Source organism: Lolium perenne, chromosome 7 (genome assembly GCF_019359855.2).
Source record: "Lolium perenne isolate Kyuss_39 chromosome 7, Kyuss_2.0, whole genome shotgun sequence".
NCBI lineage: Eukaryota > Viridiplantae > Streptophyta > Magnoliopsida > Poales > Poaceae > Lolium > Lolium perenne.
Window position 1 is genome coordinate 321,810,483 of NC_067250.2, and position 18,006 is coordinate 321,828,488.

At 45.2% G+C, this 18,006-nt stretch overlaps 3 protein-coding genes across 4 annotated transcripts; all 3 read right to left on the reverse strand.

Annotated features, from left to right (window-relative positions):
- Window positions 1-1,285: 1,285 nt before the first annotated feature.
- On the reverse strand, window positions 1,286-4,139 carry LOC127316463 (uncharacterized). 2 transcript variants are annotated; one of them, XM_051346860.1, is made up of 5 exons: window positions 3,886-4,139; window positions 2,552-2,669; window positions 2,196-2,380; window positions 1,698-1,871; window positions 1,286-1,573 (listed from the first exon to the last, which is right to left on the reverse strand). In XM_051346860.1, the coding sequence occupies exons 1-5, from the start codon at window positions 4,075-4,077 to the stop codon at window positions 1,493-1,495; spliced, it is 750 nt and encodes a 249-aa protein (XP_051202820.1). In that variant the 5' UTR covers window positions 4,078-4,139; the 3' UTR covers window positions 1,286-1,492. The 2 variants fall into 2 exon arrangements, with proteins under 2 accessions (XP_051202820.1, XP_051202821.1); XM_051346861.2 differs by having other exon boundaries at window positions 2,196-2,377; window positions 3,886-4,092.
- Window positions 4,140-4,644: 505 nt separating this feature from the next.
- LOC127316462 (uncharacterized) lies at window positions 4,645-7,987 on the reverse strand. Its single transcript, XM_051346859.2, has 5 exons — window positions 7,660-7,987; window positions 6,636-6,786; window positions 5,400-5,626; window positions 5,089-5,262; window positions 4,645-4,985 (listed from the first exon to the last, which is right to left on the reverse strand). The coding sequence occupies exons 1-5, from the start codon at window positions 7,858-7,860 to the stop codon at window positions 4,899-4,901; spliced, it is 840 nt and encodes a 279-aa protein (XP_051202819.1). The 5' UTR covers window positions 7,861-7,987; the 3' UTR covers window positions 4,645-4,898.
- A 4,223-nt stretch (window positions 7,988-12,210) lies between these two features.
- On the reverse strand, window positions 12,211-17,718 carry LOC127316461 (PX domain-containing protein EREL2). Its single transcript, XM_051346858.2, has 10 exons — window positions 17,533-17,718; window positions 16,395-16,523; window positions 15,849-15,947; window positions 15,439-15,531; window positions 15,244-15,352; window positions 14,484-15,157; window positions 14,070-14,234; window positions 13,741-13,983; window positions 13,332-13,526; window positions 12,211-12,735 (listed from the first exon to the last, which is right to left on the reverse strand). The coding sequence occupies exons 1-10, from the start codon at window positions 17,659-17,661 to the stop codon at window positions 12,445-12,447; spliced, it is 2,127 nt and encodes a 708-aa protein (XP_051202818.1). The 5' UTR covers window positions 17,662-17,718; the 3' UTR covers window positions 12,211-12,444.
- Window positions 17,719-18,006: the final 288 nt, after the last annotated feature.

The following is an 18,006-nucleotide window of genomic DNA, read 5'->3' on the forward strand; positions in this document are numbered from 1 at the left end:
TGATGAACCGGTACCTCCTATCCACATATGTAGAATGTCTATTCTAACCATTGCAGCTAATTCAAAGAAGGAATCAACAACTGACGGAGCTGGTGCAGAAAAGAGATGGGTCAGACCAAAGCCACGTTATATCAAATTAAATGTTGACGCCTCCTTCCATGATGACAGGAAAGCAGGTGCAGCAGGGGCGGTTCTCCGTGATATCGATGGTCATTTTATAGCTGCCTCGTGCTGTCCCATACCACATGTGTCGACTCCAATGTTAGCGGAGGCCATAGCTCTAAGGGAGGGACTGGAATTGGCGTCTCGACTGAACTTAGCTAGGGTCCAAGCCGAATCAGATTCTTCGGATGTTATTAAGGCTTGCAATGGTGATGAAAGGTGGTGGAGTGAAGCGTCAGCTGTCTTCGCAGATTGCATGGACTCAGTTGCGATAATTGGTGAGGTCTCCTTTAATTTCTGTCCAAGGGAAGCAAATATAGTAGCTCATGAGTTAGCAAAATTTAGTCTTGAGAATGGTTTATCTTGTAATTGGGTCGATGAACCCCCTAGATTTTTGCTAGGCTCGTTGATTAACGATGTAACGGTACATTGATCTTGGCAGCAAGTTTCAGACGCACTCTTTTCCTTACCAGGGTACCTAAGGGGACTGGAAGGTTTTTAATGAGACGGCTTGCTAGCCTAATATATATGGTTTGTTCAAAAAAAAAAAGCATTGGTGTCGCTGACAATTTGAAGATATCTGACCAGCTCCAGCAGCTGTTCTGAGGAAACACCTGGGAAGAAATTGACCTGCAGATCCTCTAGCCTCTCTAGTGTCTAGAGTTACGATTTCCTTCGAAATTTTTGTAATGTGATAACCAGTTTCAAATAAACACTTTCTGTAACTTGTTGAACCTGTTTGAACCACTGGTTTCGTTCAGGTAATGGATCTGGGGAGTGAACCTGTTTGAACCGCTGGTTTCGTTCAGCTAATGGGTCTGGGGAGGGCCAGGAAGCTATGACACCCTTAAGTCTTAAAGCAAAAAGTATGAATTGCTTGTGTAAAATATGAAAATGATCTGGAGTACTTTACATTCTCAAACCTTGTGTTTAACTATTGTATTCTGAGAGTTCGAACGATTTTTTTGGTGACACGTTGAGTCACATTTAAACACCAATATTCTTATTTGAAAATATTTAGAATGTCATCCCTCGGTGCGGAAAATATCTGATTCAAACTGAAATTCACTCAATCAATATAAACAAATAACTACTCGAAGTTGTAAACAACACACCATATTGCTGCAAAAGAACTTCACTGAATTTTTGCTCAACTATCAACAAGTACGATTGTATTCAAATGATCAAGCTGAACATAAAGTGAATCACAATAAATTATATAGGAAATGTTACTTCACTTTACATCTTTCCATTGGCTGATGCAGCTTCAGGGCCTCTCAAATTACAAGGTCCAAAATCAGCATAAATTTCAGGGCAGATGCAACGCCACCTAGAAGACATCAGGGTTACGATGCCCGGACGTGCTATTCTTCGATTGCGCGAGATGATACGACAGGACATAGTTCCTATCCTACAACCATGGAAACACAAGAATTTATTTTTATCAACATGGCAGCAGAATAATCTAATCAGCAAGACCTCTTGACGAGACAAATAAAGAGATCCATATAGTATTTATGATGAGTTTGACAAACCTCTAGTGCCTTTATCTGGTTCTGGTACTTGGCAACGATCTCCTTGAACTGAGACCGCTCCTGCACCATGTCATGGTAGTCCTTGAGGCGGTTGTGCTGGATGAGAAACCCTCGCTTCAGGATGCTGTTTTGGGGAACCAGGGTCACTAGCATCTGCTTCAGTATCTTGTGTTCCTGGACGAATCAAACAAAGGATAACAGCCACACAGGTGAGTGCATTAATTATTTCCAGAACCACATCTCAGAAGTGACCGACAGTTTAGCAGTATCAGCTATCAACCACTTAAAAACTGTCCAAGTTCAAGCTTTTACCAACAGTTAATTCAGTAACATACAGCTTATGCAACACATGATATAATTGGATTCATGTCGTATGGTTTGTGACTTTGTAACTTTTAACAAAATAGATTGTACTGACAATGTATGAACTTGGACGAGCAGATATGTCTTATATTTTCAAAAGAGGGAGTACCAAGCAACTGCAGATGCATTTGTTACCTCACGCATTTTCTGTTCATCAGGAGTAATACACCTCGAGGTTGATTTTTCCAACAATTCAAGTATCCTCAAAGCTCGGTTCTTGGCGTCGATCATATCCGAAGCGGACAACATCTCCTTGACAATTAGCTCCGCCCATTCAGTGCCGTTGGTTGGAGTATTCAGCTCCGGCCCACCAGATGCTGCTGCAATTATCAATCATCAATGTAGGACAACTAGAATTAGACAGCATGCACATTGTAACATTAGTGTTGGTTTACAAAAATATATATCAACTGGCAATATTCTCAGGCGACAAGAGAAAGAAACAGTCAAGCTAAGTTTGATGTCATATTCCTATTGTCATTCAGCCATACCTTGAGACGAGGCCGCACCAGCACTGGCAGTTTCTGAACCTGACGCCAAATGATCCTTGAAGCCTCTGATTGCAGCATCCAATACATTTCCCGACGCTTCGAAATAGCCTCGTAGAAGCTAGAAATTCCCCAAATAACTCATTAGATCCCTACGTAGCAATATGGTACATAAATCAAGGCTCTCAAACCCTCTAAGCACAGCATAACTCAAATACCCTGGCTTAACTGCTGTCGAACAATAAACTTGGCAGTTGCTAAAGTTTGGTGATACTTAATTCACTCATATTTTATATTTAATTCGAGAAAGTGCTCCGGAGACCTGTGGACAAGAGGGCACATAATATCAAGGTAAAAAATAATGTGCTTACATGATTCCTCGTGGAGGGAGGTGCAGTTTCCTTTGCCACTTGGCCAGATTTAGTTCATGGTTGAGGATTTCAGTAAAGGCTGAGGTATCCCCTTGCGAATTCTCTGGTAAGAGTCAGCATCAGGCACTGTTTTCTGGTTCGTACGTATGGCAGCTTTGGCTAGCTTGTCATCGATACAATTGGTATCATGATTGATTCAGGTGGTGTGTCTGTAGTATTCCACACATGGTCGATTAAAGGAACTAAAAGCAGCAGAGAGATGCGCTGCAGCAGCGGTGGGATTACTTGTGGATCGGTCCTGGGGTCCAAGGAAGACAAGGTTATAGCTGTTTTACCTTGTGGATCAGTGCTTATAATTGGTTTGATATAACGTGCTAAATTCGGCAAACTCATGTTCCCCGAATCCTAAATTTGATCATCTTCCGCGAAAACGCGGGCAGTCTGCAGAGGAGAAATCTAGCAATTGCCAAGAAAAGGGGCTCAGAAACAGAGGGATCCAGAATCCTCATGGAGGAGGAGGGCTCTTGTCGCCCTGCTAGCGCTAGCAGTAGAGCTGAATCCTCCTGGATGATTCTTTCTTGTGGGTGCAATATCCAGTTCACACTGCCAAAAGCTTGGTGGTTGGTCTTAAGTCTAGTTTCAGGTGTATGTGAATTATCTGAACCCTAGAAATTATCTGGTTGCTGGAAAACTTGGTGATTGATTCAGGCACCAAGCACTAGTTAATGCTACTCGCCAAAGGTGGTTTCTTGATCGATTGCCCCCGTGGACAACCGAATCCGCGGGTTCTATGTCTACAACAGGTTCGCACCAAGAACCAAATTTTCCTGTTCCTTTCCTAAGGCGGTTTCTTGTTCGATTCGATTGGTCTCGTGGCCAACCGAACCGTCGGTTTCTACCTACGTCGGACGGTACGAACGTGGATCCATGGGAAGAACTAAAATCAAAGAGAGAGCCGGACGGTACCTGCGGGTCGGCGTCGGGGAAGATGAGCTGGAGCGCGTCGAGCGGGTCGTAGTCGAGGCTGATCCCGAGGTCCTCGACGGCCCTGGCGGCGGAGGCCGGCGAGCACCGCCCCCGCTTCGCCAGCAGCTGCGGGAGCACCGCCGAGGGGTCCTCCGCCCGGCGCTTCCGCCTGTCCGCGACGGCAGCCGTCATGGTGTGCAGTGGTGGTGGGTGGCTAGCTGGGGCGTCGGCCGGCGAGGTTTTCGCCGGTGGAGAGCAGTGGCGGACTGTGTGGTTTGATCTGGGTTTGGTTTCGGGTTCGTTTATATCGCGAGTCGCGTGCGGCGGCTGGGTTGGCAGGGATGGACATGAAGAAGCCTTGCATGACACGGCCGACGTGCCGTGCGATCCGACGCCAGCTCGATCGCGACCGTCCGATCGGTTTCTAAGGCTGACACGTGGGGCGGAAAAAAGGAAGAACAAACTCGTTCCGGATTTGGTTTCCAATCCAAAACCTTAAAGATGGAGGCCCTATATCACATTAGGGAATTGCGATTTGGAACATTTGTGTGTTCCACGAGTTACAGGTGAAGTTGCTACTACGATTTTAGTTGCAAATGATGTTGCAACTCGATTTCTTCATTGTGTGTTCCGCTCGAAACAAACAACAGATCTGTAGGACAGTTTTCACCCGACGAAATTCATGCAAAGCTTGTAAGGAACTGAAAGCTTGTAAGCTTCTATGCACGGAAAATTGAACACATGAATGCTACACAAAGCTGGCGAGTTCCAAACTGTGGAAAAGTTGTATAAAGAATTTGGGATTGTTTTGTATATAGAATCTGAAACTGTATCAAGGTAACACATCCAAATCAACCAACGCATCTACCATGGAGATCTTGAGCCCCATGGCCCATGGGTTGAACCAACCAACCAACCAACCAACATCCATCTACCCAAGATAACATGTTCTCATCTATAGAGCAGAAGTACCACCCTGAATTCTGAAGACTCATCTTCAACCTCACGCCAAGTTAGAAGACGTCAGGGTTGTAGCGCCCGGGCATGGAGTTGCTCTGCTGGGCCTGCTTCAAGTGCATCTGCAGCGCGTAGTTGTTGATCTGCAATCCACAATAGATTCGTCAGCTCAAATCAAACAGCAAAAGGTGGCCAATTTGCAGAAACAGAGGCCTAGGCTAGGCTTTAATAGGAAGGATCAGTCACCTCGAGGGTCCTCAGCTGCTCCTGGTACTGCAGCACAAGCTGCTTCAGGCCCTGCACCTCGTTGCTCCGCTCGTCGTACTCCTTTTGCCGCTCGTGCTGGATGGCCACAGCGCGCTTCAGCAATGCGTTCTGCGACAGGATCGCCGTCATCTGCTCCTTCAGCAACATGTTTTCCTGTTTTTTATTTGCCAAGAAAAACAGAATCTTATCAGGCGTTACTGCTTCCTCCGTCATCCTAAAGCTCTCTACGGGTTAGAAATTTTAAACAGCAAATAAATTGCACTTGACTACAGTGATGCGTCGATGGGTACCTGGTGCAGGCTCTGCGCTGCAGCAGCTCCAGCACCGTCGACAATGGACTTCGTCAAGGCTTCCAGAGCTCTCGACGCACGAGCCCGTGCGTCGTCCATGTCAGACGCGTTTGACATCTCTCTCACAAAAAGCTCGACCCATTCGGGGCCACTATTGGTTGCCTGATGGCTATCAGCAGCAGGTTGGTGTTCAGTAGCTGTGTCCAAGCCACCATTGGTAATAGTACCTAAAAAATTGTTGCTCTTGTCAGTACGAAGTTTACTGCATGGTATATCTTATAAAGGAAATAAGTGAGATACAACTACCCATATGCTGCTTAAGTATAGTTATTAATATAGTGCAGTCTTGTAGTATGTTAACCATGAAACTGCCTAAAAGTGCCAAAAATTGCAAGTTTGGTGCTACTTGGTGAACAGATGAATTGTCACTCTAATAAAATGGAGAACCTTGAACCGAGATATTATATACCAAGAATGCAAGCTGCTGGTGTCTATTACTCTATAGAGAAATGCCATTACTGGTGTCTATTACTCTATGGACTAAGAATGCTGGTGTCCATTACAATAAAGAGAAATGCCATTAGTGGTGTCTATTACTCTATAGACTAAGAATGCAGTAGCTTTTGGTAGAAAAAGAACCTTGAACAGATGTCTAAAGTCTGAACTACTGCTGGTTGCCCGTTTTAAGATGCAGTTTAAAAATGGTCTTGTCAATATACAAGTCTGCTATTTCATTATTACGAAATTAAATTAATAAAATGGAGTGTGAAATAAGCGAGACACGACAAACTCGTGGTGTTGTGAAAGTATCTAAGACAGAGCAGTCCTTTAGTATGTTACCCATGGAATGTGATATAACAAACTGAAAGCTTGGTATTACTGGGTAGACAGATGAATTGTCACTCTAATAAATGGAGAACATATAAGAATGGCGAGGGTTTATGCGGTGATCTGAATATATGTTTAGTACTCCACATGGCATGCACACTCCACATGACATAACTGGACACACACATGTGCTCTGTTTTGAATTGACAGATCTTGTAGAAATATAACAATATAAAAAGAAGTAAATGCAACCCGCGAGATTTCTAGATATATCATTTCAAGTTAATATTGCTGCACTGTTTGGCATGTATGGCACCTTGGACAAATGCATGAGGAAGTATATGACTGGTATCTATTACTTTATTATACCCTAAGAATGCAAAAAAAGAAAAATGGTGGAAAATGAACCTTCAACTGATGGCTGAGCTGCTGTTGGTTGCCCATTTTCAGATGCAGTAGCTGATAAGATAGCCTGAGTTGACTCCAAGTTCAGTTCCTTCAAACTCTTTATTGCAGAATCCAAATCATCACCAGACGCTTCAAGAGCTCTCTCAAGCAACTGAAATCATGTAGAGCAAACACAATCAGATATATGCTACAGAAAAAATACAAGCAAACTAAATATCCTTATGTTTAGCCAGTGGTACAGCGATTTAGCTCATCAAATACAGAAGCAATTCAGCCCATCCAGGGCGTAAAAGGAGGGCACCCTTGTCAGAGTCCCTGCGGGCAGGAAACCCATATGCAAGTAACTAACTAACTACCATCTACTGCTGGATGCCTAGGCATCCAAAGCGCCCACTACAGAGACTTCTTCGTTCAGAACAATTTTACATCAGTTTGTCAAAAAATCTAAGAAAACTGAAGATAAGAATGACACTACAGAGATTTCAGTATATCACTATGTCCAGGAATCTAAGAAAACCACAGATATATCAAAACTTGCCCTCTAGCTTGTGTGTACATCGTATTCTCCAGATGCAGTGGCCGGGGGAGTTCTGCTATCTGAAAAGGACCAGAACTTCCCTCTTCCTCCAGAAGGAGTACATCACAGCCAAGTTAGCAGGTCCCGTTTCCCATCTCATCAGGATATGCCTTACCCCTTAAGTTACCCTGAATTCCACTTCCACACCAAGCAGGGAAACGAACACGTACAACAATCCAGTCGACGAAAGGATCCGCCTTTCCCCATCCAGGAACCACAACAGCGAATTCCATGACCTAAACTACTAACCAAAAGGGGCATGGTACAGCGGCTCGGGATCGCAAATCTAGCAGCAAAATGGACGCGTGCTCGCCAAATCGTGCCCGCGAATCTACCAACGAACGCTCGCCCAGCCTCTCCGCGCCGGAATCCGATAACGGGGACCGCCCAAAAGGGTAAGATCGATTTTTTTATGGAGGCAGGGGGCGGCGAAATCTTGGTTATTACCTGGGGATCCATGGCGGGGAAGGCGGCCCGGAGCTGGCCCAGGAGCGCGTCCCGGCGGTGGTGCGGGGGCGGGGAGAAGCGGGAGCGCTTGGGCGCCGGGGCGCCGCTGTGGTGGTGGTGCGAGGAAGGGGAGGAGGGCGGGAGGAGGTCGTCGGCGAAGATGGAGGAGGGCCTCTTGCCGCAATAGACTACCGCAGACATGGTGCCCTCGTGCTCCTCCTCCCCGTCGCGCCGCCGCCGGTCGCCGCCGTCCTACTGCTCTCCGCGGCCCAGGCCGCCGCCGCCCATCCGGCTGGGTGAGTGGTTGACCCTCCGACCTGCCGGCCGATCCGCCGCCGCCGCTGGTCGTCGGGGTCGGCTGCGGCTGCGGTTGCTTCCCGATGGGCTTTTGGGTCTGGGTCGGGTTGGTCGGGGGGAAGAAATGGATCGCGAACGGAGGAATGGCAAAGACTCGGTTTTTCCTCCTATTTATCGCCCTCGGACGGGAAAAAGACTTGATTTTTCCGGCGGCGGTGGCCGACATGTGGGCCGCGGGAAGGCGCTACCTTTTGTTTGTGCCGTGTGGGCCCCACCTAGCCTCGTGCTTTCTTTCCTTCTTTTTGCTTTCCTCCATGGCGGTCGCCGGCCATCCCGTGTCTGTGGATGATGACGCGACGCCGTCGCTCTCACCGATCGGTGCGAGATACATATGGTATTGACGCGTATATCGGCATCTGAGGGGATTTACACAAAAATAACCCTTTGCTACGACTATAGCACACACTCACCCTCCGGCCAAACTATTTTACTCATCTAACCCTTTTGTGTGGCGTCTCTCACGTCGGCGCCACACCTCACTGTGTGGCGCCCGTGCGTGCGGCGCCACTCTCCCAGCCGACGTGGCGTCCTCGACGCTGAGGTGTGCGACGATCTGATGTGGCAGGATGTGTGGCGCCCGTGGCATCGGCGCCACACATGTTGTTATGTTTGCACAAAACATACGGTAACACAATTCTTCTGGGACTTAGCCGTTTTGGCAAGGCTGTTTGTGTGACGCCGATACAACGGGCGCCGATGCCACCTGCGCCACACAAACAGCCTCGCCAAAACGGCTAAGGACCAAGCGGTCGGAGCCCCTGGATGTTTTCGACATATAATTTGACATGTGTGGCGCCGATGCCATGGGCACCACACAGTGCAGGGTGGCGCCAGGGCCAAGGGCGCCACACGTTGACTTGTGTTAAAACCTGGAATTTTTTTGCCTTATTTAAGCAGTTTTCAACACAACAATAGTAATTTGCAATAGCAATTTCTTACACACATCATACACATAGCACACATCATAGCTCACATTGTAACACTGTTCATACACAGTGGCTCGTCCTGAATAGGAAGTCCAAGGATCATGGAAACATCCTGAAGAGTAGGGGTCATCTCGCCGGCCCTCAAGTGGAAGGTGTGCGTCTCCGGCCTCCACCGGTCGACAAGGGCGGTGAGTGTCGCGGCGTTCATGTTCGGCCCCCCACGGCTTACAAGCGTGATGAACGGGAGAAGACCGATAGGCTGGATGAACTCCGTGTACCTCTCGTCATACGCAATATCTATTGTGCCATGGTAACGAATCTTCAAGGGGTGAAGAACCGTTCTCCTCTTTGTCATATGAAAAGCCCGGTGTTCCTGTCATACTCTTGATCTATGAGATACACCATCCTGCATGTTTACATAAAACACCATATTATGAGCTATTCCTAATAAATATGAGCAACACATACATGAGAATATATCCAAATAAGCCATCACACATACATCACATACATACATATACATGCATATCTAGGGATAAAACACCATATTATGAGCCATTCCTAACAAATATGAGTTATTCCATCACAACACATACATACATAGGCAAATATTAGACATTTCAACACATACATACATAGAGTTTCAACACATACATGTAAAATTTCATATCTAGGGTTCCAACAAATCTATGGTTAAACACATGCATACATGGGGCTATCAATTTCAACACATAGAGTATAATTTAGATTCCACCAACCAACATTTCAAATCTAGTTTCCATGTCTAGGGTTCATGTACAAATCTAGCAAGATCTATGAAATTAGTGGATGAATGGAAGGATTCGAAGGGATTACCTTGAGGAATGGATGGGGAACGATTTGGCCGATCAGATCTGACGAATTCGTGGCCGAGTTGGTGGGGGGGAGGAGAGGCGGTCGGCGGCGGCAGTTCCTTGCTTGCAGAGAAGAAAAGAAGAGAGAAGACGAAGAGGGTCGGGCGCGGGCGCCACACATAAGTGGATGTGTGGCGCCCTTCGAGCGGCGCCACCGTTTCACCGTGTGGCGCCGATGCCACGGGGCGCCACACATCCTGCCACGTCAGATCGTCGCACACCTCAGCGTCGAGGACGCCACGTCGGCTGGGAGAGTGGCGCCGCACGCACGGGCGCCACACGGTGAGGTGTGGCACCGACGTGAGGGGCGCCACACAAAAGGGTTAGATGGGTGAAATAGTTTGGCCGGAGGGTCAGTCTGTGCTATAGTTGCAGCAAAGGGTTATTTTTGTGTAAATCACCGGCATCTGACTCCCGAAAATAGTTTTTGGGAGTGTTGCGAGATAAAAAAAAAATATATTGTTGTACTACGAGAACCAATTTCAGGTTTGATGGTTAGAAGGGTGATTGTACCCTCATCCCATTAGACTACTCATAGTGGAAGTAACATAGCTAGTAACATCACACACCCCAATGCATTTTGGTGACATGGCATGATAATAAATGAAGAAAGAGAGTGAGGTGGTAACTAGCTATGTTACCATAACATCACACTTCTCAATACAAGTTGAGTCTATAATTTAATAAATATAACATGCATGATACCACATATAAGTAACTATCCACTATGGAGGTAGTAACATAGGGTAGTAACATGCACCATGTTACTACTCTATGTTACTCCCCACTATGACTAGTCTTAGACTGCTCATAGTGGGAGTAACATAGCTAGTAACATCACACATCTCATGGCATGCTAATAAATGAAGAAAGAGAGTGAGGTGGTAACTAGCCATGTTACCATAACATCACACACCTCAAGGCAAGATGAGTCTACAACATAATAAATGATACAATGCATGACACCACATATAAGTTACTACCCACTATGAAGATAGTAACCTAGACTAGTAACATATACCATGTTACTCCCCACTATGACCAGTCTTAAAGTTTAAATTTTAGGTTTGACATCTGTGTGTCTTATAAAGTTAGAATATTCATTCAGTGGGAGGCGATGTTCCCACCGACAGTGAGATGTATGTGGTGACTTCGTCAATTTTAAAATCTAATTCACCGGTCCAGTGTTCCGAAGGTGCTCGTAAGGATAGGGTGTGCTTGTGTGCGTCCATGTAGGTGATTGGTAGAGCAACGCTTTTGCTACTACTATTCTTGTCGGTAAGGCCTATGCGTATTTCTAGTTTGTTAATTTGACAAATACTATAGAAGTTGTATAATATAAAAAGTTATACCATAAAAAGGTACAAAAATCTCTAGTTTGTAATGATATATATTTTGTGATATATAACTTGTACGGAGTATAATATTAATCAAATTGATAACCTAGAAATGCATGTAGCACATATACATGGAGACTGGGGCTATGTTTGGTAGCAAAGTATTTTAATAATACTACAGTTTCTTAAAATACTTTAGTTTCAAATACTTTGATGTGTGCGAGGTGTCCGTGGTGACTTCGTCAATCTCAAGATCCGTTGGATCAGTTTCTTGGACTCGATCTCTCGGAGATGCTCATAGGGGTAGGATGCGCATGCATGTGTGCATTGATAGGGTGAGTGTATGAGCGTCTACATATGTACGGTGTTTCGCAAAAAAATACTTTGATGTGCTTGGTTGTGAGTTGTGACTAAAAGCTGCATTATTAATACTCACTCCGTCTAAAATTATGTGTGTATCTAGATACATCTTTTTTCTAAAAAAGTTGAGACCCCTATTTTTAGACGGAGGGAGTACTTCATTAGGCCTCAAAACGTGCTATTCTTGAAGTATTTAGAAAACAACTCTAGACATCTTTTTTCTGAAACTAAAGTATTACCAGGAAATGCATAAAATATTATGGTTTTGTAATACTTCAGTTTTTGAAATACTTTGTTGCCAAACTAGGCCCGAGGGAGTAAGTTTTAGGAGGGTGGCGGTTTATTGTAATTGGGGATAAATGTAGGGTAACTCCTAGAGATGCTTTGAGTAGTAAACAATTTTAATCATCAGCGCCGTGAACAAAGATGAGAAAACGCACTAAATCCCCTTTTTCAGGAGGTAAAAAACTCTTTCATTCGCATGATTGCAAAGGCAGATTTGAGTCACCCAGAATGATTTTACATAAAACCCAATCCATTTCTTTCAGAAACGCAAATGTGATGTCCTGCTGAACTCACCAGCTGGAAATTCTATACGGCTATCACGATATAACCACTGGAGTGATTCAGCAGCATTGCATCGAAATGCAGAGGTATGGCGCAAAACAGGGGACTATCTTTACTCCAACCGAAGAAGGTCCCCATATCCAACTACATATATATATATATAGTCCTCCACCGATTTCCATGTGAACAACCAATAATACAACACCACGACACGCCGACACCAGAGGGAACAGGCCTGTATGAACTTCCCTGTTGTTACTCTGGCAGTATACAGATTACTCATCATATGAACTTTGATTGGGCCGCAAGCTAATTCACAGGAAAATATATACATCGTCAATGTCTCTATCTGTCCAGCAACCAGTTGAGAACCGTCTTTTTTGGGACTGCTCCGTCGGCGATGGCGTCTTCTTTCTCCTCCGGCTTCGCGGCAGAGGTATTTACGACGTTGCGGATGACGGAGTTGACGCGTATCCTCAGCTGCGCGTTGTCAATGAGCAGGTCGGACAACATCTTTCTCATTGCCTCGTCAGTGTTGTTTGCGCCTTGGATGCTCATGGTGGTTGAAGATATACTCTCGGAATTATCGTCGTCATCGGAAGAGCCCTGTTCTTCACCTTGAGCTAGAAGCTGAGCCTACAGAGATGAAATAATGTAGAGCACAGATTTAGTACAATTTCGCAGATTCAAAATTAGCAGGAAAGGATAGAAAGTACAATTTGGAATTAAATTGATTGTGAATGTTCCAGAATGTAGTGATTAGCTGGTAGGTACGCATGCTTCATGATCACGGGTGGAAAATACCAGGGCCAAACAAGTGCCTTGTGCAAAACTTTATCATAACTATGAACGGAGCCAAAAAGAGATCTACCTAGAGGAAATCGATACATGGAAGCTACACTATTTCAATGGAAGCAACAGTTCCGAACAGAAAATGGGAGATGTTGGTCAGGTCCTTCAAAAGCAGGACATCTATTTGGCAGCATAATACTTATCCTCCAAAGGATGCATATTACCTCAGCATTAAAGGAAACTACAAATCACAATTATCATCATATGTAAGAATGTAGATATCATTTTGGAATCTTGAGAAGAGAAATCAGCGTTACTCTGAAATGCCCCCATTAGTCAAGTTGTCAACTGAAACTGGATCTCCAATTTATGAGCTTAATCTGGAGTTCTGCCGAGTAGCGATTTGGAGTAAATAACAACAGCAGAAGAAGAAACTTTACCTCAGCAATTAGAAACTGTATTTTGCCGTCTGATGCCGCTAGAAGGTCTAGTGCACCAGGCAAAGATGATGGATCGACAGTCAAATTGTATTGTTCTTCTTGTAGACGCTCACGAAGTAATCCACATTCTTTAAGAATTTTTTCATTGGATGACTTCGCACGTGTTGACCGTTGCTTCTCTCTATTAATAATCCTCTGGAAAAACAGAAAAAAAAAATTAGAGAGAGAAAACACTGATCACATGAAATTAGGAAAACTGTTAGTGACTACAAGCTTCAATTTTCGAAGCATAAATGATTTGATATATTAATTGGTTTGAAATGTTAACATTCATGAAGCCTCTACTAATGTTCAATATTGCACTTGTTCTGGTTCTTAAATGGAGAAAGGATTATGGTTTTACGAGTACCTCTAGTTCAGTCTTCTCCTCAAGATACTGACTCAATACTTTCTTCATCTCCTTTTGAGAATTCCTAAGAGACTTGACTTCTTTAACAAGAACCTTCATATCTGTTTTAGATTTTGCCTCAACTTCTCCAAGATGCCGCTGCAAACTCTCTACTTCTTTTCGTTTCGTCTCAAGTTCCTCAACTAACTCTTCTCTGTCACCACTGGCAGTTGTTTTCTCTGACTCCACACGAGTTTTCTCATTCTGCAAATAATATATAGTAAGATAATCAAAATCCTCGTGATATGGTAACTAGAAAAGCTAAGCCGCAGGAACAGGGAAAAACTGACTTGTTCAATCTTCAGGTTCGACTCCATCTCAGAGTACTTCCTCCGAAGCTCATCCATATCCCATTGCATCTGCGTAATCCTCTCTCTTTCGGCTAAGATAGCTTGCTGTAATGTGTCTCTGCCTTTTTGCTTTGTAGCTTCCAATTCAACCTCCAAATCTTTTACCTGCATCAGAAATCATAAGTGGCGAGGAAATTACCTAGAATCCAACATATTTAGGTATATGAGGCCCAAGAAAATCAATTGAATGGCGGTGATAAATGCACAAAAGAACCAACCAAGCAAACTTTGCAAATCATATGATGTTATACAGCATGCCAAAATGAAAGCATATTGTGGCACAAGCATGATCCTGTAATATTAAGATCCTGGTTTACCTAAAACATACTAAAAAAATGAGATAAAAGGTGATACCTTTGTGGAAAGATAGTCTTTGACTGCTACTTCCTGATTTAGGCGTGCTATGAGATCCTCCATATCAGTTTTTGCTGTCCCTATTCTTCTTTGCATGGTGATCAAAAGTCTAGTCAACTTCTGTTTCTGATCAGTTGGAAGGATGACTTGTGTATCCACATCATACAAAAACTGCATATCTACACCAGCAAGTTGTTCTGTTTGACTATGTCCATCCACACCACTTGGGAGATCAACGGGACCATCCCACAGCGAACTACTAGCCCCTGGAGTTGAAAATTCACTGCCTCTTAAAGAACTCAAATCACTACCTAAACTTTCAGAAGAATCTTTCCGAGCATGGCCAGGATTAGAATCGCAGTCCTCTTCAGAAATTACTCCCTTGGAAGTCTCTACCGAACCATTCCTTCCATCATGTTCCGGGAAGATAAGACTCTCTTTCCTGCGATTTGACACACTACCGACATGCTGATCAGACTGACCTAATATAGATTCTCCCAGCACACCGTTACCAGTTGCTCCTGCCAGACTGGTACTACGCACAAGCCCTGGATTCATTTGACTGGACTCGGAGAGAGCACTTGAACCAGGATCATCACGATGACGAGAAGAATCCATACTGCTTTTTACTGAAGTACCTGCTTCAGGAGGACGCTGATTCCAATCTTGGAAATCTGAATTCAGTAAAACAGTATAAGCATGGATCAATGCACAATTAGAAGAAATAAAATATGTCTTGATCATGGATCAATGCGCATACATGAGCGTGCAGCAGCTTCAAGTTCAAGAAAAGCAGCAACAGGAGCACTTCTCGCTAAGTCAATGTCAGAAAGCAGCTTTTGCATCCACTCCTCCAAAGTATTCCTTCTCTGCAACCGAAACAGCTTTAGAAACACAAGTCCAAAAGGCAAAGCCCAAAAGAATGTACTGGTACTTAACATTGAATACAGCTAACCTCTTCTAGAAGCAACCTGCTTGAATTTATTCTTAAGAAGGCATGCTTCGGTGGAGCAGGGGGGATCTCCTTTCTTGGAAACGCACGCTTAAGCTGGAATAGAGGTGAACTGTATGGTGAGTGATGAAACAAACAAAATCATGAATTAGCATTGAAAAGCACACAGTTAACCTTCCTTTCATGAGGAACACAGGAAAAATGGAAATTGTAAAATGACACATTTATTATACTAAAGAAACATGTGTCACTATTTATGTGACGAAATGCAAATGACACTGCACCAAGCATCTCAATAAAAACTGTGTGGGTGAGATAGCAAGAGCACATCCATAAAATCACAAAATCCACTCTCATGGTTTAATATGTAAGACATGTGAAACAATAGAATAGCAACAGTTATATCAACTTACATCAGAACCTAACTTCAGAAAGTCACTAAACCTTCGAAGAACTCCATGGCTAGAGCTAACGCCTTCCGGAGATTGTATACCAACATGTATCCTGTAAAACTGTCCTTTATGGGCATTAAAAAGAGATAACGGGAAAACATGAAATTTTGGATCAAGCAAAACCCCACAAAATTTTGTCTGCTATTACAGTAAATCCTACAAGGAAATAAAATAAAATACTGTAACAGGTGAACCATCATCTAAGCCTTGGAATTCTTGAATTCAAGTCCATGTTTCCATAATAGTGATACATCTATGTGATATGAACCTAGATCTCCCTTAAGTAAAATGTTGATATTGGCTTGATAAATGCTGGACAACTTTTGTCTTTTTATTGATCTACCAAAGTTTTCTCACTTGTATTCCCTCCTAGCTCATTTTGCTATAGCACAAAACTGTAATACCATCGACACGGCAGTGAACTGGAGGACATGAACCAAACTGACTGACTAAACTCCCTTGACTAAAGTGAAGAAAGCAAGAGGGTAAGAGATAAATGATACTCACAACTATAGATTTCAAGAAGTTGTCAGAGGTTGCACCAGCTTCAGGTGTTTGAGCAATCCACGAAGGTATCGTCACACAGTAACTCCAGCCTGTTTGAGGGTTATGTGGCCACACGGTGTTCCTTCCCTCCTGCGTGCAATCAATAAATACATGAGCTCGTAGAAAACATCAGACAATGTAAATTTCAGAGTTTTGTGTTGGTATGCCCTGGCCTTTGAAACGAACCCTGTATAGAAAAAAATTATGCCAACTTCCTCAGCTGTTTACGCACTATTAAATATTTAGACATTATATCTCTACTTGGTGGTGCAAAGTAGCTGATTTCTTTCCTTTTGGGCTGGAAGAAACTCAATGCGGGATCGGGCAAAATAACAAAACTTTTGGTAAAGAGAGTCGGGGAATTAACCATGTTGTTCTTTGGTGCAAGTAATTATTATTCAGACTGTCGTGTAAGACCATTTATGGCAAATGCACCGTAAAGATACCGTGCATCAAACAGGTAAAAAAGCATGATCACTGACGCAACACAGCTAGGTCTAACAGGTCGATTTTATCAAGCATTCTGGAACAATAAGGGAAGAACTGAACTTTTACACAAAGTAAGCTCGGGCAAGCTCCATGAAATGTGGAAACCTAGCAACGTGGTCGGGCAAGCTCCAAGCCATTCGGGACGACAGAATCCATAAACCCGACTTGTTGCAGAGATACAAAACCCTAACCTTAGGACAGGACCAGAACCAGCCAACGCAGGTCGACAGCACTAAATCCGCAGGATCCCAATGCAGATCCCAACCTGCCCCGCTCATTAAATTCCTCGGCTGACGTGGTTAGCTAACAGATACTGCTTGCGCGTCGCACAGCCGCACAGCGAAATCCAGCTCGAAATCCAGCTCGAATCCGAGCGGCCGGGAGGGGAGGGGATGGCAGAGCAGCCTTGGGGAATTCCGCGCGACGGGCAGCGGAATCGAGCAGCGTAGCGGCAGCAGGGCGCCGAATCTGGGGCTCGCGTCGCGGGGCAGGATCGCGAGCCAGCTGAAGGTAGCTGGACCGCCGGATCAGAGCGTGGGCGGCGATCGAGCCGGATCGAGACGTGAGGGGATTCTGGGGAGGGGAGGGGGATCGCGGGCGGGGCGCTTACCCATCGCTTGGGGGGCGGGCTCCAGTCCATGCCGAGCGGCAGCGGCGAGGTGCCGTCGTGGCGGTGCTTCGGGGGGCTGCCGCGGGCCTTCCACCTCGCCGCCGCCGACGACGACGCCGACGCCGCCATCGCCGGCCGGCCGCTGCCTGTCCCCCTCCGGGGCGGGGCGCGTGAGATCGAGGCGAGCGGGGAGCAACCGAGGCGGCGAGGCGGGTCCTCGGCGCCGGCGATTCCGAGAGAGATTAGGAGAGGGCGGGGCGGAGCTGGGACGGAGGCGGAGGCTCCCGCGGTGGCGGTGGTGGCATCTAACTGTCAACGCCACCGAGACAAAGGCAGCAGCTTTCCTTCACGGTGGAAGCTGCTGCCTGCTGGGCCGGCCGGGCGTGTCGTGCGGGGCAGCCTGGGTTTCTCAGCCCACGCACAAACAGGACGTCTGCCGTGCACAAGGGTTCACACAAGATTAGTGGAACGCTA